This window comes from Bombus terrestris, chromosome 9, assembly GCF_910591885.1.
Source record: "Bombus terrestris chromosome 9, iyBomTerr1.2, whole genome shotgun sequence".
Taxonomy (NCBI): domain Eukaryota; kingdom Metazoa; phylum Arthropoda; class Insecta; order Hymenoptera; family Apidae; genus Bombus; species Bombus terrestris.
The window spans coordinates 13088882-13115396 of NC_063277.1; the positions used below are offsets into that span (position 1 = coordinate 13088882).

The 26515-nt window shown below is 42.3% G+C and overlaps 3 protein-coding genes and 2 long non-coding RNA genes across 12 annotated transcripts in view; 2 read left to right on the plus strand and 3 right to left on the minus strand.

Moving 5' to 3' along the window:
• LOC110119533 overlaps positions 1-12975 on the plus strand; it is a 25858-nt gene extending 12883 nt beyond the window's left edge. Inside the window, exons 2-6 of one of the 3 annotated variants that reach the window (XR_007225047.1) lie at positions 7541-7609; positions 11751-12362; positions 12437-12571; positions 12633-12708; positions 12835-12975. This is a non-coding gene — a long non-coding RNA (uncharacterized LOC110119533). Of the gene's footprint in view, positions 1-7540; positions 7610-11750; positions 12363-12436; positions 12572-12632; positions 12713-12834 lie in introns of all 3 variants that reach the window. The other 2 variants (XR_007225049.1, XR_007225048.1) reach the window with 2 other exon arrangements.
• On the minus strand, positions 8849-10465 carry LOC100649695. Its single transcript, XM_003397530.3, has 4 exons — positions 10307-10465; positions 9630-9766; positions 9120-9348; positions 8849-9026 (listed from the first exon to the last, which is right to left on the minus strand). Exons 2-4 carry the CDS (start codon positions 9706-9708, stop codon positions 8975-8977), a joined length of 360 nt encoding a protein of 119 aa, XP_003397578.1. The 5' UTR covers positions 9709-9766; positions 10307-10465; the 3' UTR covers positions 8849-8974.
• Positions 11739-16407, minus strand: LOC100646471. Of its 3 annotated transcripts, none has more exons than XR_002308002.2 (4): positions 16212-16407; positions 15949-16111; positions 14908-15858; positions 11739-12315 (listed from the first exon to the last, which is right to left on the minus strand). XR_002308002.2 is itself a non-coding variant. In XM_003397663.3 (4 exons), exons 1-3 carry the CDS (start codon positions 16405-16407, stop codon positions 15654-15656), a joined length of 564 nt encoding a protein of 187 aa, XP_003397711.2. In that variant the 3' UTR covers positions 11739-12315; positions 15642-15653. The 3 variants fall into 3 exon arrangements, 2 of the variants coding, with proteins under 2 accessions (XP_003397711.2, XP_020719971.1); XM_003397663.3 differs by having other exon boundaries at positions 15642-15858; XM_020864312.2 differs by having other exon boundaries at positions 11739-12359; positions 15642-15858.
• Positions 15711-17019, plus strand: LOC125385593. The gene is made up of 2 exons (XR_007225050.1): positions 15711-15850; positions 15953-17019. It is a non-coding gene; the product is annotated as an uncharacterized LOC125385593 (long non-coding RNA).
• Positions 17020-19914: 2895 nt separating this feature from the next.
• On the minus strand, positions 19915-26244 carry LOC100646348 (fibroin heavy chain). 4 transcript variants are annotated; one of them, XM_048408325.1, is made up of 6 exons: positions 25952-26228; positions 25386-25652; positions 24062-25120; positions 22075-23429; positions 21441-21963; positions 19915-21072 (listed from the first exon to the last, which is right to left on the minus strand). In XM_048408325.1, the coding sequence occupies exons 1-6, from the start codon at positions 26019-26021 to the stop codon at positions 20849-20851; spliced, it is 3498 nt and encodes a 1165-aa protein (XP_048264282.1). In that variant the 5' UTR covers positions 26022-26228; the 3' UTR covers positions 19915-20848. The 4 variants fall into 4 exon arrangements, with proteins under 4 accessions (XP_048264282.1, XP_048264281.1, XP_048264280.1 ...); XM_048408324.1 differs by having other exon boundaries at positions 21441-23426; positions 25952-26185; XM_048408323.1 differs by having other exon boundaries at positions 21441-23429; positions 25952-26184.
• Positions 26245-26515: the final 271 nt, after the last annotated feature.

Below are 26515 nucleotides of genomic sequence, written 5' to 3' on the forward strand. Positions count from 1 at the left end.
GGACTCGGTTCTCGTGACTCAAGCAGATCAGAACCCGATAAAAGGATCTAACGACGGAATAACGCGAGGTTCATACATTTTCAATCGTTCTATAAATACGCGCGATCCAAGGAACGAGCCAGGACGATGCTTTCCGCTGATTCTTTAACCGTGGTCGTACCTTCACGGGAATTCGCGTTTCCAGAATTTCCATTCCCTTCCCTCGATCGTCTTCGCCTTTTTTCTTTTTTTTTATTCCGCGACCCCCTTCTTCCACGAACGACGCCCTCGAGACATTTCATCCTGGACTCGTTAATCCTTTCGGACGTTCGACGAAGATTCGAGATCGATATTATTGCGTCGCGCCTGTAGCAGAGAAGATAAACGAGCAGACCACGTTCACCCATTACTTTTTCGTGCATCAAATTAATATACGTCGTATCTCGGATACATCTCAGTCACGCGTTAACCACGCACGAGGACAGATTATTTTCGAGCGATCGTTCGGCTATTTTGGTCGATCGAAGGTTACGGAAGCTGATTGCAACGGATCCGGCGTCACCCGGTACGGTTAATGACGTCTGTTTTGACGTAACCTTTTAATATTAATATTATGTCAGTCATACTCGGTGGAATAGTGGCGGGTAGGGGTATGACTTGGTCAGAGGCGACGATAATTCTCGGGGATGATCAAAAGTCCGTAAGAGTCCAATGGCGGTGGCCGCGACGCTCGTGCTCTGAATTTCAAGCGAATTCAGACAGATCCGCCTTCACGTGTCACTGTCCCTTCCTCCACCGTGGCTCCCTTCTCTCTTTCTCTTTTTACCCGTTCTCCGTTCGGCATCGAACCGCCGCGAAGAGCAACGGAATTACGATCGACTCCGCTAGTCTTCTGCAGAAGCCCTCCAGCCTCGTTCGAGACCCCTTTTAACAGTATTTCTCCTCCGTTCGGGGTACATTATTCATCCCGCGCCTCTTCGTTCCTGTTTTTCCTCTCCTGCGAGACACGATACTCGCCCCGGTTTGCCGGTCCAAGCTATTGTTTCTTTACTGGATGATCTTTCCGTTGGATTCTACGCAGCCTGAACGATCGGCGCGCCTATGAATCGTCGTAGCAGAGGGCCATCAACGAGGCTAATTTCCGTTTTGGCAGATCGATCGATCGTCCCGTCGGTGTACCGCTATTAGGCGGTCAATACTTCACGATGTTTTACCATTTCATGAATCAAGCTCCAAACGCACCGTTTTCCAAGTCACGCATATCGTATTTTCGAGCGTGACCAGGCGACGCAAAGCGGCACGTCCACTTCTGATAGAAAGAACGACCGTTCCGCACGGATGCAGCTGGATTCGCGATGCTTGACAAAAATTTACATTTCGTCGGTTGCTCTTAAACTCGCCATTTTTTTCTTTCTTTCTTTCTTTCTTTCCTTTTTTTTTTTTTTTTTTGCTGTTTTTTGTTGGCCGAGCCTGGCCGTTTCTCACGGACTCGCATCAACATGAGTTTCTTCCTCGAGGGAAACGAATCTTTTTCTTTTCGCTTGCTTCAGATGGTTTTGTGATCCATAAACTCTTCGATGGTTTTTTCTTTGATGGGAAAGTATAACGTCGAGTTATCATAGGCCAAGTGAACGTTTAATAACGTTTGCTACGGTAATCGGCCACATTGGACAGCTCTCATAGTGGAACGGTCTTGTTCGACTATTTCTAGGATAAGGATCTTAGTTCGTCGACCTCGTAAAACGATCCTATTTCACGAATCGTGTTCCTCGACTTGGTCGCAGAAATCAGAACACTGTTCCGCGTTAAAATTCACGGCGCACGTTCGTTCGCCAGACCTATTGTTACCTAGATACAAACGTGATTGAGCAGAATGGTCACGTGTGTCCGTCGATCCATTTCTGGCTAGCAACAATAAAACCTTTTCCTGTAATCTGCCAACTAATTATCGAGCTTCGGTAATCTGTTGTATCGGAACGAGCTTGAAATCGCACATCGAAATTTCAATGCAGGATTAAATGAAATCCGATGCTTTATTTATCATTTAGTTTCTCTCTAAATCCAGCAAGCAGAAGATATTTACGCGTAACATTTACAACGTTTGCTATTTTGGCTAAAATCGGAACTGTACCTTCTCATGGAAAAATCGTTCAGAACGTATGAAAATTTTATCGATCTTCCCTCCAGTTAAATATCGAACATTCGATCAACCTTTGGGAGTTCGCTTACGACCACAATTTTATGAGACAGTCGGAAAACATAGTAAAGTATGGCTGGCGATTCGAGGTTGGTCTTACATCGGCAAATAGGACTATCGATGTTCGTCGTATCAACGAGGATTCCTATCAGCGAGAGTATCGAGCAAAACTTGTAAACAATCGTCGAATCGTTGTACGTCATCCGGTTGCGAGGATCTGCTCGCGAGTAAATCGCATGTAAACCGATGATGCAAGTCCCATAATAATGAAATTCAACGTCCGTCCGTCCATCCGTCCGTTTACTGCGTCAGTCTTTAGAGCCATTCGTCTTCAGGAATCTCTTTGTTTCGCTGTTTCCCATTGTTTTCCATCGTTTTCCGCGTGTACCTTAACCAGTTAGCTGTTTTTGACGAGTATACTCGTCGCGAAGAAGTGGCAATATCTCGTGTTACTGTTGGTAATAAAATAAAAAAATAAAACAGTCATTTCGTTACAACTTCATTTTATATTATAACAGCCACACGTACTCTATGTTTGACGAGTATACTCGTCGCGAAGAAGTGGCAATATCTCGTGTTACGACAAGCTCTTGTCGGTAATAAAATAAAAAAATAAAACAGTCATTTCGTTACAACTTCATTCTATATTACAACAGCCACACGTACTCTGTGTTTGACGAGTATACTCGTCATCGCTTACTTTTGCGACACATTTTAGCTACACACTTTTTAAAGAGGTCGCAACGGCTAACTGTTTAACTGCGCCGTATCTCGCCGATGGCCGAGTCTAGGGTCACGAACGCATGTCCGTTTCTCTTATCGAAGAACGATTGCTCTTAGAGAAAAACATACGAATGCCATAAATTAAACCTAAATTTCAATGCTAGCGGATAATTATAATGTAAATAGATTCATTTCCATTTTTATGATAACGATGTAGTACGGTACTGTTTAAAAGTCATTTGCGATAGTGATCTTATAATAATTCCGAATGATTCTCGAGCGGAACCGGACGATACCGTTTTGCGTTCGGCTAATTAACAATTGGCCTCAATTTGGGTCAGAATGGTAATGAACGTGGCGGAAGGTTCCGACGTAAGTCCGCAATATGAATATTCGGTTATTGGTATCAAAGATGACGAAGCAGAAAAATTGGCAATGGCAGGAAGTTTGCAGGCATTAAAATCGATAGGAAGGACGACTTATTATTAGAACATTGTATGGATAATATAGTTGCATAAATCGAACGGTCAATCACGCAAACTCTTGCCATCCATCGATGTCTTCGGTCGTTTGTCCTTTTTGCATAATAAATGTATTCCTTTTTTTTCTTTTAAATATATATATACGTATAAAAGAATAAAGAAGGAATACTATTTCCTATTCTCTGGATTAATATTTTGTATCAATTTACACCATAGAATAAATGCACAAAGGATATAACCTAGGTACCCCGCTGGGGGTAGCCACCTACATGTTAATATAACTGCTAAAAAATTCGACCTAATGTCCAAATTGGGCAAATTGTGAATTTTAAGAAATAATTAAAAAAAAAAATAAAGTAAGTGAACAGATAAATATTCATATTTCATGAATCGCCGTTTATCTAATAAATGATATATACGATAGTTAATGGTTATGGTTTAATAACCATCCGTATGTAGTTTCCCGAACCTATCTAGCTGTTAATCCCCTCGAAAGTTACATAACACCGTTTATTTGAAAATGTACAGCTAAATACATTATGTTCTAATTCTATAATGGAGATAATCGTAAAATCTATTTCAGTAAGGGAAAAGTTACTTGTGAATCTTCCATTCATTGTACCATATTTACTCGTTCATTCTCAGTAATATTTCAACGGAGGATTTTATGACAAATCGTCCGTCTTAAAACAAAGATGACGAATAGAACATTAAAACACGTCATGTCCTAACCCCATGAATCCTATCTCCACCCGAAACTCTTCCAACATACCTAATCCTTTTTCACAAAATATCATGCTAACTCGTCCTCGGAGACGAATAATGCATAAAGGGAACCCAGACGGCATTCGTATGAAGCTCTCAAGAAGATGATGAAAACTGAATATAAAACTTCCACCCTGCATCAAACGGAAAAAAGAAAGGAGAAAGAAAAGATGGAAACAGAAGGGAAAAAAGGGGGAAAGGAGAACGAGAAGAAACGTATGCATCGACGTCGGTATCTCTCCAATTTATCCAATTCGTCAATCTGAAGAACGATTCTTAATCGAGTATGCCAACCGTCGTTCACTTATTTGTCGCAAAATGATCGAGTCAGACGATGGCTCTCTCGGTTCTCAGGACGCGCAGCCTGTTCGTGGCTCCTGTTTTCGTGAACAGCCAGCACGCACGGAATCAAGATGAACCGACGTACAGACGTTACACGTGCTGCGCAGTGGCATACTGAATCGAACACGTCTGTCTGCTCACGTGCGACAACTGTCGAAACGTGAGACAATCGTATCGTTTCTGCGGTGGGTTCGCTTCGCTCCGTTCGATTATCGCGGTGAAGAACGACGCGCAAAGACGTACGGCGGCAGTAAAAATTGTGAATCGTTGTTCTCGTTGCATACGACGCGATGAACACGCGATCGAAACCTGCAAACCGATCGCATGGAATGAGCAGCGGCGTGGAAAAAGGAATCGACCGAAGGTTCCAAGTTTGGTATCGTTCATGAGACGAAGACCAGAGACCGAGAAGAGTGAGGTAGGATGCTAGAATTTGTTCTCGTTTCAGTCGGCGAACATCCATTATTTTGGAAATTTATTATTCTTATTTATCGTTTATTTGTTTATTTATTTCTCGTGCAAAAGAATCAAAGCAAATATAAAGAGTATAAAAAAATGAAAGACGCATAAAGCAGAGAATAGAATAGAAAATAAAGAGAATAGAATAGAAGCAGTATCTAACGTTTTAACATTTTTCATTATGCTTTTCAAATATCGAAACTCGAGACAAAGGTGGAGACAAGTTCCTAAGCTCGAAGTGATCCAAAAGATTCGAGTTCCAAGGATAGGAAAGGGAAGAAAAGAAAAAAAGTATCGAATCATCGACAAATCCGATTTCTGTTCGCAGAAACGGCACGCCTCGAGCGCGCGATCAGTTTCCGGGAAGAAATTAGAGGGTCGCTTGCCACGGGAGGCACGTACAAGCGTCCTAGCTCTTTTTTTGATTTTCTAATTCACGCCTGGATCCGGTGGATGATCTACGATTCAATAGAAATCCCCCCGAACGAGACAGTGAGGCACGTGGATAGCAATGTTTAATTCAAGATCGTTTCTCGGAATGATTCCGGTCGCGCAAATAATTTTACACCTCACGGCTGCGCTCGACGGATGCAGCTATTGCCATAAAAATGGCCAACTCGCGCAAAAAACGCAACGCGACGGAAATATTTTGCCAGTCGGTTGCTCGTTGTCCATCGATTTGACATGTACACTTCGCGCTCGCAACTTCCGCTGCGAGCCTTTTTCCTTTTCAACCCCCGTCCCCTTTACACTTTTCCACGCGTGTTCCTGTTTTCCCTTTGTCGAACCGTTTACACGAAAGGACGATGACTCTCGATAGATCCGCGTGCGCGTGTAGCAATTCCTATTTGAACACGAATCACGAAGAGCGAACAAGTAAGCTCGGAACGACGGGTTGAAGGACCGCGTTACATCTCGCCAAGTGGATTGCGTTCATTTTACAAATTTCCAGAATAAAACAGCCGCGACAGGTGTTTTGCTATCGTATCACTAGCGCAATGCGTATCGTGAACTAGACGCGGATCCTGTTCGCTGGCGCGGATGCGATCCTCCGCTGAATGAACAACGAGCGGTGAGCGAAGAGCGAGTAAGCCAACAGGCTTACTTGGCTCTTCCATCCAAAGGACGATCGTCTTCGAGTTCTAATTCTCGTAAGGGACGAGCTATTTGTGGTTGTCCATTCCCCATCTTCGCTTCTAATTATAGTAGAACTACGCCTCTTGAAATTAAATGTTACCACCTGTTTAACCGATCTGCTGCTGATTCCACTTATTTAAACGAATGCTAACGAAGAATGATAAACAGTAGGAAGAATCGTGTCCCTCAACAGTGAAGTAGATTAACTGCTTTTTCTCACGATTTATCAATTTTATCAATTTCACATAAAGACATCGTAGGAAAAGTACATCAAATTCGATCATGAAATTGTGCATCTCGTGAGAAATTGTTTTATACGTCAACGATAAATCAATACATAAAATACCAGCATCGATTATAAACTTGCTATCCAGTTTTATTTTTCAAAAACCAAATTTGTTTCATCGACTATCATGCGAAGTTATACGAACAATTTGTCTTTCGAATAAATAGACATGGTTGTTAACAACGTATAACGTTATCAACTAATATTTACCGTAAATCTTTCTTATCGCGATCTACTCAAAGAATCAAGAACGTTCGCTTCAAGAAGAAACTTTACGAAATGATCGTACTTCGCAACTTTTCGTACAAGCTGGTATGGAAAGATGAATAATCAAACTTCCCCCACATTACCCCTCCCTTTGTACGCCACTGATCTTTCTGATCAGCAGTCAGAGGATCGACGGGCCGGGTAGGCCGGTTGGAATTTACCGTCCAGTCTTTCCAGGGAAGACATAAAATAGTCGCAGGTGTATAGTCAGCCGACATAAACGCCCACGAGTATTCGCAACGACGGCTACGGATTCTGCATCCCGATGCGAAACGAGATCTGTCCCGGTTGCACCTGTTCGTTCTCTGTCACACGTTGATATTGTTCAACGCGGATCGATCAGGGGAATCGGTTCATGGGACGCAAACGATACTTCCGTGCTCTGGTCGCACACAAAATGTTAAAATTGCTTGTGAAACTAGCACCCTTGACGATAAGTTTTCGATCAAACGCAACAGTACGAAGCTAATCAAAAATACGATACTATATTTTCTATAAAATATATACTATAATATCTACAATAATCAATAGATGAAATTTACGTCCGATGGTTTGATACTATCGAGTTTGGTTGAAGACTTTTTGTTAGGAGAATGTAATGTTATCTGTGTTTTGGAGATTAGAGGCTCGTTTGGTATCAGAACTAGCATTTGTAATTTTTATTTTATTTTGTTTTACTTACAATGGCGCATTTTTTGGAATTTGAATGATATATTTTCATATTATTTTCTTTGACGCAGGTCTTACTCGTACTTTAGTAATCGGTAGTTCTAGCGTTCAAGTCGATTTTCAAGTTACAATTGTACGCTTTTTGGCGCTGAGAATGATCCATTTAAAGATCGAATGTACAGCGATTTTACGATATGTACGATACCAACGTGGTTAATAATGTTATGTATTCAGTTTCTAGGACGAGGTGCTTGTTTACGAGCTTCCTGGAGGCGCCAGCCAGGCCGATCATTTGAATATGAGGTATTAAATCAATGTCCACTGGGACATTGATAACAGCAGCGATGTCAAATCAAAAGTATGACGAACACTTAGTTACGTCAGCGTAGCTACAAGTCCAGCCACGGATTCGCCATAAGATATATAGTGCTAGGCGTGCATAACGCGTGGAATACGAGATTCTTCCCTTGCATGAGTAAAATTTCTTATTCGACGACGCCGTCGGTCTCGTTGTTCTTCGCGAATTACCAAGCGGACCTCCGTCGTTTTTTGGCATCGGTCAAGATTTCAGAGATTTTTTATTATTTGGATACTAACGCGTAAAGACATTCTTCTTTCTTCATGATAAGAAACTTTGATCTTCTCTACACTGTTCAAAGAAGCTCGAAGCATACGAATAATGGTAGATTCTCTTCTTGTTTCCCTAGAAATTCAATAGCAAATGGCGCCTGCCTCGTGTCTCTCGCAACAGAAAGATCGAGTATCTCCATCGCGAATTCAACGACACGATAAAAGGGTTAAGGGTTAGAAGAAAGAATCGTGAAAGCGATGATCGGCTCGAATATTCCATGATTTCACGCGAAAAAGTAAGGGGAAAGACGAAAAAAAAAGAGAAAAGAGGAAGAAAGAAGAATAAAGAAGATATCCGACGGAGAGTCGCTTAAGATTTTGGACGTGCGTGTCACGTGCCACGGGCCGCGTCACGTGACTCGCGGCGCGGTAGATCCGCGCGGTGCATCATTGCATGAAGATCGCGATGGCGGCTGCCTTTTGAGCACGGCCTGCCATATTTCAGTCCCAGCCGATTTTTCCAGCTCGCGGGACGTACACAGAATGCTTGACAATTCGCCGCAGCGTATCGGCGGACGTATTGCGAACGTGGCATCGCGCGGTAGGGTGCATTCGAAACGACGCGACGCGTCCAACGATTCGAAAGTTTAAACGACACCGCACCGCCACCTTTCAGCTCGCACGTCAAAGAAACCGTTTCTGTCCGTGCGACTTTCGCTTTGCACCTCGATCTTTCCAATCGAGGGCGCTCGTAATTGATCGCATTCACCGATCTTGAAATTTTCCGTACTAGATTTACGCTCGGCAAAAATTGTGACACAAGAAATTCCTCCGACTATGTGCCTCGTTTGACCTCGTTTTAAACCGAGAAGTTGATCTCGATATTGAAATACACGCTTTGCGAAAGTAACGATTAATTAGAAATGAGATCGAACGGAATAGGTGGGAGATAAGAATATCGAGAGTCGTAGGTATTGCTGTGACACAGAAAATTTTTATTATTCTTTTTGTTACATGAGCCATGGTCCGAAAGTTGTCCGAAAAGTATGGTCGGAATGGGTGTGTGAGGATCGTGCGGTTGTCCTCGGAATAGAAATTTCATCGTTTCCGAGAGTTCAGCAAGAATCCTGTGACGCCCATGTCCAGATACCTAAAATAGACACGTTTTTTTTTATTTAAACAATTAATTTATCCTACAGTTATTAAAGAGAAAAGAAAGATCACGGTGCTGTGAACTCCTCACCTCTTCTGCAAATTTGAAATTTCACGTTTCGTTTGGGTTTTTTCCCAAGTAATTTGACTGCCGTCATTCGAAATGAACCTGGACGCGAGCACGGTGGATTTTTCTGGTGGACCCGTGGTTCCTGAAGGTATGTTGGTCAACCTTTTACCTTGACGGCTTTCTTTGGACTTCCTTCTGACATTCAGATCCGACGAGACCACAATTTCGTCAAACGTCTGTCCAAAAACAGCTAAATGTACAAGAAAAAAAAAGAAAGAATTAGAATTAGTTGAAAGAAAAATAAAAGTACACGATTGAGCAATAAAATATCGCGAATCGAATCAAGGAGACTATGTAGCTGCACGTGACACTATGACAGTGCACAGTATCGACTTACGTTCTTGAAAACGAGTAGAAACTTAATCGCCGATGACAAACAGTTAAGGTTACACGATGCAATCCCGGTGTACAAATACATTAACGATTAGTTATCCGTTTCTTGGAAACGTATTCATTGAAAGGTTTACTTACGTTTTTGATCGGATGTTTGTTGGGCGTGGACAATTACGCAAGTCAGAGTAAGCACCAGAAGGGACAGAAAATTTATCATTTTGCCAAGATGGATATTTTGCTTCAATTTTTTGGAAGGTCCGAAATCTTGTCTAACGCTAGAAAAATAAAAGAGAAGATGCTACTAACAGTTATCAGAAAAGTTTCAATCGAAAGGAGCATCTAATCAAAGATCAATCTTTCGCCAGTTCTACCCTAATTTGTCAATATATTTCCGAATGCTTACAAGTCCTCACTCGATCACAGAAAGAAAAATCTCTATGAAACAACGAGCGCAAGAATCTTCCGGAGAACAAAATTGTTCGATGTCTGCCAAATTACAAACTACGGGTATCTATCGCGCGTCACTGGTGACGTAGGCAACGTCACCTGGCATTCTCTCTGCGATCGACACACATTCTCTTTCGCAACAGATCAAAGTCCTACGTAACTAATCAAAATCACAGATCTCACCAACGATACATCAACCAAGCATCAAACCTATAAAAAACCGACCCAAAAAGGAACGGCAAAGAATGAAACAACTCCACGGAAGAAACTTGCGTGTATTATACCACTACTATTTCTTAGTTCGAGGCAACGTGAATCAGCGAGGAAGGGAACAGAAATATTGCACGCGAACTTCTCAGTCGACTTACCGACAGCTCAAGCCAGAAGATACTTTCCGAGCCGACAACCGCACGAGAAATGCGAGCACAATGCCGCGGAAGGCTTGAAGAGAGCATCGCGAATTTGCTATAGTGCGTGGTGAATAGGAACAAGCCGGGGGTAAGGGTCCAGAAGGAGGCGCCTCGCGGATCGTTCGCACACTGTAGATCGTATGCACCGGACAGACCACTTTCTATTTCATTTTTTCCCCCCTTTTTCATGCGTTCGTCTCGCTCTCCTAAGGATCCGGCCTTCTTACCCGATCGACCGGGTGGACTGGTCTCGGGAACGGGCCCCTGCGTGTCCAGCAGCGGGCTAAACAATACTTAACGACCAGAGAGACGGACCTTTAACGAGCCCCTTTAATGCGTCCAGGGTGTCACGAACCTCGCTGCTTTCGGCTACCGTGCAAACAAACGCGCTTCTAATCTCTCGAGTCGTTCGGCCCGCTTGCCTGCGAATCGGGATAATTTGGAGCGATTTTCCTTTCCTGGACGATGTAAATTAGGAATTTTTGAGAAACCTTGGATATCGCGTGCGTTTCATTAGAACGGATCAGGTAGCAATATCGTATTTTTGGAACGAGGGTCGTTTGGCTTTCTTCGCATTATCGCGTTCCTTTTACAAAACAGTGAGTTTGCTTTACAAGGCTATTTCACTTTAGAATTCTTTGCCATGTGGAAAACGATAGTTAAAGGATATTTGTATGTTTATTGTAACGATCGTAATACCGTATACTATAGGCGGATTAAAATGATCGAGATATTTCTTGGATAAAAGTAAATGGGATTTCCTGAGATTATCGTATTATCGCATTATTAGACAAGAGTATTTCAAGAGTTTCAGGGTCTCCTGCTTCGTCGAAAAATAATAGACTATTTTTATTGTAGTTATTATGAGCTTAAAATATACCTCGAAGAAGTCGCATATTTCGATGAAAAGATCGAAGGAAGGTTCGAGAGAAAGATCGAGGAATCACAAAGCAAAGGAGGTTGCTGCATTGCACCGAGTATTACGAGCCAATCGCAAGCGGTTACGGGTTCCGAGAATAAAAGCAGCGAGATTTGCTACGCGAATTCCAAATGAACGAGTACCAATGTTTTATTACCTGTGGCTTTTTATAGAGCAAACCGACCAGAATATATAATTCCCTCTCTTCGAATTTCTCTACGTTGGTTATCTCTATCTATAGAGACAAACAATAAAACAAATCTATATCGTGATACCACCCTAACAGTAATTCGAGGATAGAGTATCCAAATCATATCCAAAAACCAAAAACTAAAGAGATACAAGAAATAACATTTCGCAAGGTTCCTATAAGCTTTTTCGCTCGAGTCATCCGTGAACGAATAAAATCAGCAACATCGGAGAAATAAGAAAGAAAAAGAAGAATAAACGGAAAACGAAAAGTCACGTTCGTTTCTTTTTCAGGGCTTTTTATTTTCAACGAAACAGGCTTTCGATGGAGAAAGTTCGAGGCGGATAGATAGCGTGTCCGTCGAACATCACGCGCGCGCGTGTGCACGATTCAGTCCCGGTCATTGCACGCCTCCCTACGGATCCCGATTTTTCGGTTTTCGTCCTTTTTTTTACGAAGGCCCTCTTCCTCTTCTTTTCGTCTCCCTTTGTGCTGTTTAATCCTCAGCCCCCCGACCCGCTGCTCCTTCGCTTCCTTGCACCGGCTGTCCTCGTCCCTCCGCCGCTTCGCCGCCAACGAAACTGCATCGCGATATTTTATTGGTTTTATTCGCGGGAACATCTGGCGCTCGGACAAAGGGAACTGGCCCTCAGGAAATCTTCAGGAACGGAGGGTGGTTCGTCCGTTTTCGTTAGCCTGGTCGGCTCTATTTACTTATACCTAGTGACGTAGAATGTTTGTAAACAATGGCTTGGACGCAGCCGTGGATCGTCGATCGACCCCATCGTGGATTAGGCTGCTGATCCTGTCCATTGGGGATGGATATCTGGAGGGTCCAATGGTCGACTTGATACGTTTCTGGGGAAAGTACGAAGACGTTTTTGAATCATCGTGCGACGTTTCTGGTGAAAGATTAAGAATAAAATTGATTAAAATCGTATTACTCTGAATTACGTGTGTTAAAAGAAAACGTTTATAGGTGGTGGAATGTTAACGACGCGACGGAAAGATAGAGAGATACTTGGAGAATCGGCTTGCAGGCTTAACATTTGCTATACGGAATAACAGGACTTTCACGATGGGCAATCTAGGATCTGCATTCTCCACTCTTAAGGTAATGTACTATAGGCGTGTGCGTACAGTGCCGAGCCACTTGTGACCTTTAACCCTTGCAGAATGACCCTTGAAAGGGAGACTCGAGGCGATTTGCATACCAGGATTTATTGGCTACGTCGGAGCGCCGATGATAATGTAAGTAAGTACGTGTTCGCGTGATTGATACGATTTTAACAATTCATGACGCAGTTGTCGGCCGTGTAATCAATCCTCGTTACCACGATTCGTTTCGTTTGACGGTCGTTTATTCGCATCTCGTAGGTGATCCGTTCGAATTTGCCGAACCTCAGCGTTGTGCCAGCTTTCTCCGTTTTGTAACATAACGTAGGATGGACCCTTACGAGACGAAGAAAAACAACTTGCAAAAGGGAATTCTCCTATCTATCAAAGGAAAAAGCGCAGCTACGAAGCGCGGTTCGCTACAGGTGGTTTCAAAAGATCGGCGGATCTCAGGTCGAAGAAGAACCACGAAGAAGGGCCACGATCTATGCGTACATCGGGGCAACTCGCAAACCGCTTCCCTCTCCTTTCGCATCTGCTTGGACGCACGGAGCGTTCAGGAGAGCGGATTTAAAACGAAGTTCGCGAGTGTAGGCGCGTTTCGGAACGAAAACAGACCGGTTCGCCAGGGCAAAGAGAGGCGCAACTCCAGCTTGTGGACCAAGCGACCGGCCAACATGGCGTCCCTTGGATCCCTTTAAAACGAGTTAATCCGTCTGCCTGGCCGTCTGCCGATCGCCTGAGAACCAAGAAGATTCATTTTCCCTTTGTCCATTCTTTTTCACACGTACCAAAAGAAGCTGCGGCTCAATGGGACAATGCAGCCAGCGCCGCGCGTTTTACGACGTTCCTTTTCGCACAGGTCCCACACACATTTGAATAATCAACGCGTAGGCACAAGACCGCTTTTGTCGAACCGGGAACTCGAAAGGGAAAGAGAGAGAGAGAATCAAGGAGAGGAAAGAGAAACGTCTCGAAGGCAGTCACGACAAAAGTGACACGCACGATACGAAATGATTGTGTTGCATATTCTCGAACTGGACCCCGAAACACGGACAGATGTTTCCCTTGCGTTCTTGTTTAGTTCGTCTCGAGATCATTTGTTCTGTCGCGCTACTAGAGCCAGAGGTGAAAAGACTACGCGTCGCGATTACGTCAGACTTCCTTTCCTCCTTTTAATTCGCGCGAGTTCGTTAACCTTCGACTCGTGAACTCTTCCTCTTAGCCGCTTCTCGAGGGAATCTTCGTGGCCTTCTCTTTGCCCGTACGTCCCTTTCAAACGTTGCATCGCGAACCTGGCCCTTGGTTTTTTGCCAAGGGTGAACGTTCTTCGAAAGAAAGCAACTCTTTTACATCGTATAAAGAATCGTTTCTTTCACTTTTGTTTCTTTTGAGCAGACTCGACGAAATGCTCGGACAAATATTACCAGGATCCTGTGTGATCCTTCCCGCGAAGCCTTCAACAGAATACCAGAAAGAGTAACTTGAGAGAGGGAATCGATGTTTCTCGCCGCAGATGTTCGTGCGTTTACGTAGACGGAGGGAAGTGTCTCGTAAAACCATGTAAATCTAATGGACGAAGTTCGTTAACCCGACACGCGTGAATTTATGGCCAGTTCTCGAGGGAACAGAAGAGCCTTGAGATCCTTCTGACCAACGAAACGTGTGTCGCACGTATTTAGACGTTTTATAACTTCCTATCGTTGCACGCAGCTCATAACCACGAACCTGGGAATTCCCTCGCAACGGGACATTCTTGATTTATTACTATACTACTTTGTTTCTCTATGTCCCTTGCAATTTAAGGCGTTACGTTGATTCACGTTAAATCATTCACAACGTTAACCGTTAATCTCGAAAGCGACGTCGACCTAAAAATTCCACATTTTTAATCATTTTCCCAATACAGACCACGAAAATATCCTTTTACGCTTCTTATGACGTAGAAATAATTTTCCCAGAAATAACGATCGATCTCGAAAGCAACGACGACTTGAGAGAAACTGACGCTGACTTTAGATTATTTTACCAAAACAGACCATTATACCGTTGAATCTCACAAAATTAGCTATCAATTTACAAAACAACGTTGATCTAAAAGTTACCATTTGGTCCATTTTTCCAATACAAACCTCAGACTTTTCTTTTACATACTGTATGTTTCAAATCTATTATTCAAGACATTCACTGACAATCATCTAAGAACTCCCCACCGTTACACACAGCACCCATTTCTCGCTAACCGCGCTCAATATTCACCACGTCGATGTAATTTCTCTCGCATAACGGAAATGGTATCGCGATTTATCTCTCTGGAGCTACCAATTAACTCACGTTCCCGCGAAATCACGTTCCTCAGGATCCATACAATAGGCTTTGGCTCGTGATTAGGTGTATTTAGCACGCGATCGAAGGAGAGAGAAGACAGGACTGGCGATTAGTCGACGGCGAGGATTCCACGCTCGTAAACAGAAGCGTACGCTCAGGCATCTGCGCCTGAAGGAATTACAGGAAGAACCGATTCACGTCAAACTGATTCGTCTCGACTGGTGTGCCGGTTGGCGATGATGATGCTCGTTGAGTTGCGTCGCGCGTGCTGCGGTTGCACGCGCGCGCGCGCGCGCGAAGTCAATTAATATTCTCGGTTATGGGACACGGGACGAAGCGTGTCGACTGGCGTGGTCGTTACACGTGTTATGTGTAGGAGGAACTCGGAAAAAGATTTTCTCTGTGTACGGGATCCGATGTACAGCGTTTTAAAGAAAGTATCATCTACGCGTTCAACATCGATGACGCACTTGTTGCGTCTTATATATACTCGGTTAAAATAAAAGTCGAATAATTTTTAAAGAAATGTCACTATGGAAGTGGAATAGGAGAAGGTAAACTGTCGTTCGTAGAACGCTTGGCCGATTAGAATTTTGGATTTTTTAAATTTCTCCTACGAGTTGCATACGGAGAAGACGAGAACGATAGAGAGTAAAATTTTAAAAAATTCTGCGAGAACGTGTGAATTGTTGACTGTTGCAAGAGTTAAGCGAAGCTCCATGCCGAAGACAAACAATTACCTTGGACGTCTTTTAAAACTTTTGGCCACCCGATGAAGATTCAGCGACGCTGAAAGATGCGGAATACGGTCCGAAGTTGAAGCTGGCGCTTTGTGCGTTCGCGTGACTTTGTCCCCCGGTGGGTCCATTTGCGTTGATGGATCCTGCGGAAGCTGTGGCGAAAGATCCTGATGCGCCACCCTGTGTTGGATACGATGGATAAACAGATGGTGCGTATCTAAAATAACGAGGAAATTAATATTTCACATATAATCTAAGTATATCTAAGACAAAAGAAGAAACGAATAATCGTTGATATAAATCGTACCCAGGATATTGTCCACAAGAATAATCTCTACAGCCTCCTGATTTGCGATGATGCTTGTAGTGATGTTTAAAGCTACGTTCTCCTTCTTCGAAATCCGAGTCAGAGTCTGGGTAATCTCCGTTCAAAAATCCGAACTGCGGCGATCGTTGTTCCCTCTTGTTATCTGCGGTAAAGTAAACCCATATAATCTAACTAGAACACCAAAACTGTACCAAAACGCATCTAAGAAAACAAGTTTCTTCTTTCGAAGGTAAGTAACTGACCAGAAACCGTGGATATCGCTTCTTCGTGTTGCACAGGGCTCAAAGATTGTGGATTCTGGAGCACTTTCGCTGGTTTTGCGAGACACGTCTGGCACATTACCGCGCACAGCACGAACAGCGGGACGATGCGTGTGGCCATTTCGATGAGGTTCAACCGTTCAGACGTTTGACGTGGAAAGAACCGAATGATAATCATAGGAAGTTGTTGGTGCACGGCGCTTTTATACGTGAGACCCTTCACTGTCGAAATTCAAGGAAGATACCCATAGTTCCGTAATTTCCGGAGATTACCGACGGCGCGGCGCATTTGTCATTGGCTCCTAATGAGTGGACGGCCTTATGGTACAAGGACAGCCAAAGTGAACTATAAGAAAGTGCCAGCCACGACTAAGGACGCTAATCAGCAGCCTAAGTCGGCAGCTTCGGGGCATTACGTGGCACGAAAGGCGAGAGAAAGAAATAAACGAGATAGGTAGATAGATAGATAGATAGAGAAAGAGGAATTTGCGATTGTGGTAAGTAATATCGAAAGAGTAGACGACATAAGTCAATACTTTCACAAGATCATATTTTATTCAGTGCCGTTTGGGAACTTTCGGTGTTAAATCTGTCGCTTAGATAATTAGTCGTTCGTCACTTTCAAGGCTTCAGCTTTAGACGTTTTACTCAGAAAACGGAAATTATTTTTGCTGCGATTATTTTGTTCCGTGTGGATATACATTATCGTTCATAAATATCCGGATACTTAACTCAAGTGTTTACATAAATATGTTCTTTTATTTATAATAATAATTAATATTAATGATTATTTCTATGGATATTTACTAACCTTGTTTAGATAATTGCGTCAGATATAAAATCCGAGGCCAAAATTCGGTGGAAGAGTTTTATTTCAGATAGATTTTATATATTTGCAATAATTTGAAAATGTAGGAAGAGATAATGTAAGGAATTAACTTAAAGGTGGGGAGAATTGAAGAGAAGAACGAGAACATCATATGTTGGTAAATATATGATTTATTCCTTAATTATAATATATAATTATTTCATTATTAATAGGATTAATTATAAATACAATTAATTAAAAATATTATTAATAATATAAGTAAATTATATAATAATACTATATTAGAAATTACATAACCATATTAATTATAAAATATTCTAAGCATATATTCCAATTGATTTACGTCGAAAAAAAATTCAGAAGAATAATTAATCGTAGTTTCAGTTTTTTGCATCTCCATGTTATTAATAGCAGTCTCTGAATAACCTTTGTACAAGATTTATCAATAACTTCTTCAGAGAGCTCCTCAGTTCTTATTCTACCGAAACGTTTCATTTTTCCAATCTGATTACAATTAATTTGTCAGGATAATGCAACGAATTTTTACATATAAAAGATATTATTTAAATTAAAGGCCTACGCGATCTATATATTAGAGTCCATGTTCGATTCTGCAGATCTATGTAGATGCCAATGTAGATGATGGATATAGATAGATAGCCAGAAATGCTCTCGACTTTAACCGATAGTGTTTTCATGTTTAAGCTGGAAGAAATTTACAATGAGCGATTAGGACATCGATAATGTCGATAAAATATTGCTCAGAAAGAGATACGAGTAAATAGGAAAGAGCAAAACTTACCAGTCAAACTTTTTCTTGATATTCTAACATGGCGTGCTTCCTCTACATTTTAGATTTCTTTCCATCGTCTATTATTCCAGTTATTTATTCGTTTTTTTTAAAGGTATATATATATGTACATATATATATTAATTTCAACAAATATTTTCACCACGGAACGCTTGGACCGCAACTCCTCAAGACTGTGCACAAATTTAGGACGTTCACTTTCCGTCGAAGGTATCTTACTTTTTGGCGGACGATAGATAGTCATCGCCGCGACAAAGATTAAAATTAGTAGCAAACCGAAGAACTTCATTCTTGAAAATCTGTCGTGAGCATCGATATTTCGGGGCTGCTCTTTTAAGGGCTGCAGTTGCTGGCCGTCTAAGGGGAATCCTTTGACTTCATCACAACCCCCGTACCTACTCTGAAATTTTAGGAAAATGGTTAGGGGAAATAAAAGATTAGCAATAATAGAACAATGGGAGCGATCCCATAAGAAATTCTTGCTTACTAACATTTGAAAGGAATATAATTAAATTAGGGATATTCGGTTTGGAAACTCTATTGTGACCCTTCCAGTCTCGTTCTCCTTTCAGGTAAAAACAAAAGTTTTAATATTCTTATAAAATTTTTGACGCAGGATCGAAAGAAAAAATCGCGTATATCGGTGATAATCCTTTCTTGTCTTCCTGGAATTAAAAAAATGTTAAAAGTAAAAGTAAAGATGACACGGACAATGAAATTCCCAGTATTTTATAATCGAACTAAAGTGGTCTTTAATCTTGAAGATCGCTTGGTTTGTGTCATTGTTACGGTTGTAGATTCCATGTAGAGATTACGAGGGACACAAATTGTGGCTAAGCAACACGATGGACGTGCGGCATATTATAGAAAATAAAGAAATGACTGAACCTCTAATAATAGTCCTTTACGAATACCGTTCAATGCCACTGTCTGTTTCGAACTGACCGTACAAATAATCGTATTTACCTGCCCGTACAAATAATCGTATTTACAGGGCCATCGATGTTTCTTTTTAAAAGAGAAATTTCCTCGTCCTTTGTGCGTTTACTAACAATTATCGTGTACGCGAATATGATTGTATTTAATGAGGTTCGTTCTAGATAAAAGTATTTAACAAATTTGACCGTCAGTGGTGTATAATTAAAAGGAAATTAAAATAACGGTAGATTTCATAATTTCATCGTTGCTAGAAAGTTCATGCATCAATAGCTTCGTAATAAATTAAGTTTATCGAAAAGATGTCGATCGATAAAAAAAGAAGAGTCATATTATTTATTAAATTCTCATGACTTATAAAGCAATAGCATATTGCATATTGCATAACAGAATAAAGCAAAGACGTAGAATTGACGTTTGCAACTGTGTGATAACACATGATAATAAATGGGAATTTTGCGAAGACGCAAAAATAAATGATACCCGATACAAAAGCGATTGTCAGTAATTACGTATAAATTACAAGATTTGCATGTACGGATACCAACAAGAAGAGACAGGTGTATATTTCGATGTATCATTATATTCCTTGTTTTGTTGTTTCGACGTTTTTATACAGTTCCATTCGTCCGCTTCTTCCAAATCTCTTATGCAGTATAAAATATACATTTAAATATAAAAAATATGGCATCAAGAAACTTTGAATAAAATTTACATTTAAAGTAAAAGATTTGTGTTAGGGCATTCGAATACAAATTTAAATGTAATATTTCGAATTCGATTTAAAGGTAAAAAGTTGGAATACGAGTTAGAGAATTCGAATTCGAATTCGAGTTACAGAAACCCATTTTTAGAAATGTACAGAAAATTCTGTTTATTATTTTTTATTCTATGGGACGCAGATTTGAAAATTGAAAAAATTTGTAGTTGTAACTCGTCGATCATAGGATAAAGAAACAAACAAAAGATATTAGTCGATGCTCACGACCTATGTGAATTTTATCGAATGTTCAATATATTTCATATCTCATGTTATATATTTGAATATTCGATAAATTCTTTTGTTCGCTAGAATTCGTAGGAAATCATACTGTCATTCGTCTTGCATATAAATTAATATAAAAATTTTCTTTTATTATCAATAGTCATGTTTAGAATGCTACAACGTAAATTCGATATTCGTGTCAATATCGCATACGTACAGATACAGACAGACAAAACGCTATCTGTGCTTACAGGCAACCACACTTACAATTAAAATAGTTTCTTACGATACAAAAATAACACCAACGTATAGTGTATATAATGACATATTTTCGCAGAGATAACGTTCTATCTGTTTTAAATATCTATTATAACGTTAAAAGGAAGCTAATCGTATGCTGATAAATAGAGTACAATTAGAGTATTATCCACATATACGAGAAGATTAAAAAAGGATAGGAGGAAGACACTCTGAAAAGTTTCTAAACCAGCTGATATTACAGTTCGATAGGATGATCAAATCAATGAACACAAGCGTAATATCCGATATTAACGTTAACGGAAAGGATATCGAGAGTTCGATAAAACAGAGTACGCTCTCTATGCTTGGTGTATTGGCAAGAACGGTATCACAAATGACAATAAATTTGGTTCTAAACGTTCAACTCGACGAACACCGATGAAACTCTATTCATCTCGATTCACTAGTAAGATCGAAGCGCAATAAAACTCGTTGCATAACACACCACGAACAAAATGCAAAATAATTACAATTTCTATTCAATCTCGCTTACAATAGTACGATCTTGCGATTTTAATCGCGGTGTATCAACGTTCGATGCGTCGAATATAGTCGTTGATCGTTGTATCTTTAACTCTCGACTTATTGGCGTGTTTCAGGTCCTACAAGCTATTATTAATCGCATGTTCACGAATCAGAGGAGTATCCTAAAACCTTCAGAGTGGTGACACGGGTTATGGCATCCAATTTCTCCATGGCTAAATAGCTTGAGCAAGCAGTACCATTTAATTAACGAGTCGATTCGGACGTTTGGACGATTAGTTGCTGAAGATGAGCATGCTGCTTGTGTCTACGTTGGCGGAAGCGGAGCTAGAGGCGGAACTGCCGCCGGATCCCGACAAAGCTTTGCTCGACGCCTGTGCATTTGCGCTGGCTCCTCCATTTCCGCTTCCAAAAGCGGTCGACTTGGCGGACGAACTGCTGTTGGCGGAACCTCCATTGGCGAACGAGCTCGAGTTCGCACTAGAAACTGCGTTTGAGCCTGAAGAAGGGAGATGTAATCATTTAATTAGGACCAAGCCTGATTCGATTGCCTTGGCCATAGATGATGCGATCGCTTCGGCACTGGCGGACATGTCTATGAAAGCAACAGCAAATAATGAATGAATTAAGAAGCATGTAAGTAGGGAAAGTGAGAGGAAGGAGTTGTGGAAATTTCTTGTTTCGTGGAAAATAAAGGTAAGCATGTTTTTAGGTATGAATTGGAATTGATTTCCTGTCAACGTTATAATTGAAAAGCTCTTCAATTAAATAAAAAAATAAGGATAAATGTTAAGACAAATATCGATTACAGTTCAAATTTTATGAGGCAGGAAAGACAATGAGATAAATTTTACTAAATGTACATACCCCCGTGAGCCCCTGAATCGCCTCCTGCAGTGGCGGAAGCCTCAGCCTTTGCACTGGCACTAGCGGAAGCTCCTCCAAATCCATCGGCTCCAGATCCACCAAATCCACTTCCAGCGCCTTTGATTGGGCTTCCAAAGCCACCGATTCCACCTGATCCAGTACTTCCAGCATTTGCTACAGCGTCAGCTTTAGCATTCGCTCCAGCATTTGCGCTAGCGGTTCCAGCAGCGCCATTACCAAAGGCGGATCCAGGCGTTCCATAGATGGGAGCACCTTTAATTGGAGCACCAGAACCACCGATTCCACTTCCTGATCCAAGTGCTCCTGCATTTGCTCCAGCATTTGCTCCAGCATTTGCTCCAGCATTTGCTCCAGCATTTGCACCAGCGGTTCCAGCAGCGCCATTACCAAGGGAAGATCCAGGCGCTCCATAAATAGGGGCACCTTTGGTTGGAGCACCATATCCACCGATTCCACTTCCAGATCCAAGTGCTCCTGCATTTGCTCCAGCATTTGCACCAGCGGTTCCAGCAGCGCCATTACCAAAGGCAGATCCAGGCGCTCCATAAATAGGGGCACCTTTGGTTGGAGCACCATATCCACCGATTCCACTTCCAGATCCAAGTGCTCCTGCATTTGCTCCAGCATTTGCACCAGCGGTTCCAGCAGCGCCATTACCAAAGGCAGATCCAGGCGCTCCATAAATAGGGGCACCTTTGGTTGGAGCATCATATCCACCGATTCCACTTCCAGATCCAAGTGCTCCTGCATTTGCTCCAGCATTTGCACCGGCGCTTCCAACAGCGCCATTGCCAAAGGCGGATCCAGGTGTACCATAAATAGGGGCACCTTGGTTTGGAGTACCATAACCATTTCCACTGCCTAATGCACCAGCACCAGCACCAGCACCAGCATTAGCTCCAGCATCAGCTTTGCTTATTCCGCTGGATCCAGGGCCGTAAGTTGGTGCAGAGGGTCCATAGATAGGAGCATCCTTCGCAGGAATACCGTAGTTACCATTGCCTGCTCCAGAATTTCCAAATGCACTGCCCGATCCACTTGGTACAGTTTCGTAATTTATTTGTGGACTAGCAGGAATGACTACAGGAGCCTCTTTAATCGGCTGACCGTATGCTCCACCAATTCCAGCTGCGTTTGCGCCAGCATTGGCATTAGCAAGCGCTCCAGCATTCGCTCCTGGTCCTGTAGCCGGTACGTAGCCTCCTGGTGTACTGCCCTGACTAGGATATGGTGATTTAATTCCCTGTATATTTCCAGTTATTGCTCCACTATTATCACCTGCTGGGCCTGCTACAGATACGTAATGTCCAAGTTCATCCTTGTTCAATTCATTAACTTCAGATTTAAGGAAGGGATTTTGTGCACCGAATTGTCCTTGAGACCCTCCAACTGCGCCAGCATTTGCTGCAGCGTTTGCACCAGCGCTTGCACCAGCGTTTGCGTTAGCATTGGCGCCTGCATTTGCAAGTCCTTGACCTTGACCATTTGTCAGGAATGGATTGTACGCTCCAATGGGTTTTTGTGCATTGTTTGGATAATAGTTTCCACCCTGAGCTGGCGCTGTTGCTACTGGATATGCGTTTCCATTGGCGGCGGCGCCTGCATTAGCATTAGCCGCTGCGTTAGCATTTCCTTGAGAAGATCCACTTAAGAAAGGATTGTTCGCCCCGATAGAAGCGGTTGGAGCACTTCCTGGATAGTATCCCGATCCTTGAGCAGGGCCTGATGATCCAAGGTAACCACCGTTGAGGCCAGCACCAGCACTGGCTATCGCTTTTGCATTAGCGTTTGCGTTTGCAAAACCATTAGCATTTGCGCTTGCAACGGCATTAGCGTTTGCAACGGCATTAGCGTTTGCAACAGCATTAGCGTTTGCCTTGGCGTTGGCGTTGGATCCTCCATAGCCGGTCAGATAGTCGGGTTGGAAGCCGGTTGGTTGGTTGTAGTTACCCTTTTCAAATCCACCTGCTGGAAAAAGATAACAATAAGTAAAAAGAAAGGCTAAAAAGTTAGTTGATCTTTCATCACGATGACAATTTACAATACGTGCTACATAATAGAAGTGATACGTAGATGTATATTACAATCGTGTTTGTAAACGCATATATCTTTACAAGATATCAGTTGTAGATCAGTATAAAACAGGAAATATTGAGAATTAATGAAATTAATAGAAATTTTAAATTCACAGTTATCCCAGGCTGCAACAAATCCTCGTGTTAAATGTTAATCAGAGTAAGACACAAAAGAAACGAAACATCAGCTTCCTGTTGATTAATAACAATTCGCACAAACTTTACGTTAGTACTTATCGATCTGAAGTATGTGCAAAGAAGAAACTCTCTTCAACTCCAGAATAAAGTACAGGTGTGTCAGCGCAGTGCATCAGTGCAGTGCATCAGTGCAGTGCATTATCGTGTCAATTTACACACCGCTCATCGATCACTCTCAGCGGAACCACAGTCAGTTAAATCAACAGTGCGACACAAAGTGATTACAATCGACACTCCTCTTCAACGCGAAACTGTGTGTTCTTTAACCGCATGCATGCCACATCAGCTGTACTGTACACCATCCAACCTCCGTCCGAACGAGCTCACCTTGGCCACGCTGTGGCGTCTCCTCGAGTACGATCACGACGGTTTCGGGTTCTGGACCAAGTTCGGGACCAGGTCGCGGATACATCGGTCCACCGTATACCGGTTGCTTCATTATTACAACTGGAATCAATGTTTCCCCATTGTTGGGAGGAAGATGAGGAATCTGTGGAGGCTGTCGAACTGGAGACATCGGATGGACGATCACTTGGGGCCGCCCGTGATTATGATGATGATGATGATGATGATGCATCGGAGGAGGATATGCAGGAGGCGCATAGACCGGAGGAAGTACGTGAACCCCTCGATTGTATCCCTCGAAACGATATGGAGAACCGATTAATGTTTCAGGAGGTTGTCTTTGAGGAATGACGAGAGCTTCACTGCCAGAGGCTGCGTTGCTTTGAACATTTCCTGGAGAATTGTAACCAACCGGTGATTCCCTGCCTCGGTTCGATTTCGAATTGCCATTTACACCTGCATTGTTCTGGGTGGTTTCTGGAGAATAGTAACCCCTCGATGATCCTGTACCGCCGATATAATTTGATTTCGCATTTGCATCTGCAATTGCACCAGCATTGCTCCGAAGACCTCCAGGAGAATAGTAACCGCCAGGAGGTCTTGTTCCGCTAATAGAATTTGCCTTTGCATCTGCACTCGCAATCGCGCCTGCATTAGTTTGAAAACTTCCAGGGGTGTAATATCCACTGAGTGCTCCCCGGCCGTTATTCCAAGTACTTTTAGCATTCGCATTCGTGTTGGCAGCCGTATCGATTGGGGCGTATTGAGGGGAATAATAGCTGGTCGCTGATGCATCGCTATTAGAGACGGCATTGGCATTCGAATTCGCGTTGGCGTTCGCGTTCGAGTTTACACCTCCGTTTGTATTAAAGTTCGCATTAGCATTTGCACCGGCGCTCGCAACGGCGTTCGCGCCAGAATTACTGCCGTGATTCGCGTTCGTAATCGGTTGAAAACCGGAACTACCGTATTCTTGATATTCTGTTGGAACGTAGACATTGCCAGCGGTGTTAGAATTATAATCTGGAGAACCGATGTAACCTATGTTCAAAGAAAATTCAGCACTTTTTACGCGATCGAGGAAAATGCTTGACGCGACGTAACAGAAAACAGTGATTTGCTTCTTGTTTACTCTGACATAAGAAAATTCTCCGATTACGAAACGTTCACGAGATGATGTTCGATAAGCACGTTAAAGAACGTGTTTCGTATTTAGATCTATCTGCACACTTTCGCAGATTACTTTCATATTGAACATTCTCGATCAGTCAGCTATTCCGTTTGAATATTCTTTTGTATTAAATACCTTGAGCGTTAGCAGTTGCACTGGCGTCGGCTTTCGCAGAGGCTCCCCCGAGGGCCTGAGAATTCGCGTTGGCAGCGGAGTTCGCAACACCATTGCTCTGGGCCGTTGCCGAAGAGATGGCTACACTGTGCGAGATTGAAAGTGGTCCTAAGTCCAAGTGGTGATTGTTGCCGAACGAATGGCTCGAAGATTTAGATTCCTTGTGAAACAGACCCAGTGGATCTAACAGCGAGCCTTTATGGCTCTTTAGCGTATCCAGGAGCATACCTATAAAGAAATATTGATGTTTGTGTCTTAAAAAAAATGATCTATGGAAGATATTTTAATAATTAGACATAGTAATTAAATTAAATATTGACAAAGCTTTTTTCGAAATTCCGAGAAAAAAGAAACTCCAAATAAAATTAGAAGACTCGAAGGGTAAAAATAATTGCATCGAAAATAATTAGTATCCTTCTATTTATTTCCTAAAATGCTTTTTCACGCAGTTAATTTTTTCATCGCCTCTTTACCACCCTCGACGTTTATCCGGAAATACTCGAGTTCTAAATAAGATAAAAACTCACCAGGTCTCGCGGACGAGCTGCCTAGGTATAAGAGTACCAGCACCGGCACAAAACACTTAAGAGATCGCATTTTTCTCGCACTCTGTGATGAAGATACACGAATCCACCAACTTAATCTTGCTCACCGCTACCGCTGCTTCGAATCGATAATCGCCGTGGTCGAAGAGTCAAGAACGACTGAAGCTGTTGAACGAGACAACAACTTATATACGAAGCATCGGTGGATTTTACGTTGGTCAATAATTGACCGTCAGTCACTGTTGCTTATTGGTCTCCTGTATTCTATTCCTTTCCCCCATACGGACTGATACTTTCAACTGGAAACTTCTTCGATAATGTCGACAGACTTTCCAAAAACGATCCTAATCTTCTGGGAATCGATAGCAGGGAATCACCGACCGATAATAATTTTGTAGCCAAATGACAAAACTTTCACTGGTTAGCAGTGGCTGACACTGTCAAGGTTAAACCGCTTCTTCGAACTGTTTCTCGTTTTTCCATGCTTGGGTATTTTTTTTGTTTACTTTATAAGTCACAATTCGGTTTTCCAAATGAACGATAGTT

Bases quoted from the DNA above. Each gene is read 5' to 3' on its own strand.
- LOC100646348 (XM_048408323.1), bottom strand. From the start codon at position 26,021: ATGCGATCTCTTAAGTGTTTTGTGCCGGTGCTGGTACTCTTATACCTA. The intron at 25,121-25,385 runs GTATTTAATACA...CTTTGAACATAG, and splicing joins TGCAACTGCTAACGCTCAAG to GTTACATCGGTTCTCCAGAT. The intron at 21,073-21,440 runs GTATGTACATTT...TCCCTTCTTCAG, and splicing joins CGATTCAGGGGCTCACGGGG to GCTCAAACGCAGTTTCTAGT.
- LOC100649695 (XM_003397530.3), bottom strand. From the start codon at position 9,708: ATGATAAATTTTCTGTCCCTTCTGGTGCTTACTCTGACTTGCGTAATT. The intron at 9,349-9,629 runs GTAAGTAAACCT...TTGTACATTTAG, and splicing joins ACAAACATCCGATCAAAAAC to CTGTTTTTGGACAGACGTTT. The intron at 9,027-9,119 runs GTGAGGAGTTCA...TGTCTATTTTAG, and splicing joins ATTTCAAATTTGCAGAAGAG to GTATCTGGACATGGGCGTCA.
- LOC100646471 (XM_003397663.3), bottom strand. From the start codon at position 16,407: ATGATTATCATTCGGTTCTTTCCACGTCAAACGTCTGAACGGTTGAAC. The intron at 16,112-16,211 runs GTCAGTTACTTA...ACTTTACCGCAG, and splicing joins AGCGATATCCACGGTTTCTG to ATAACAAGAGGGAACAACGA. The intron at 15,859-15,948 runs GTACGATTTATA...TCGTTATTTTAG, and splicing joins TCTTGTGGACAATATCCTGG to ATACGCACCATCTGTTTATC.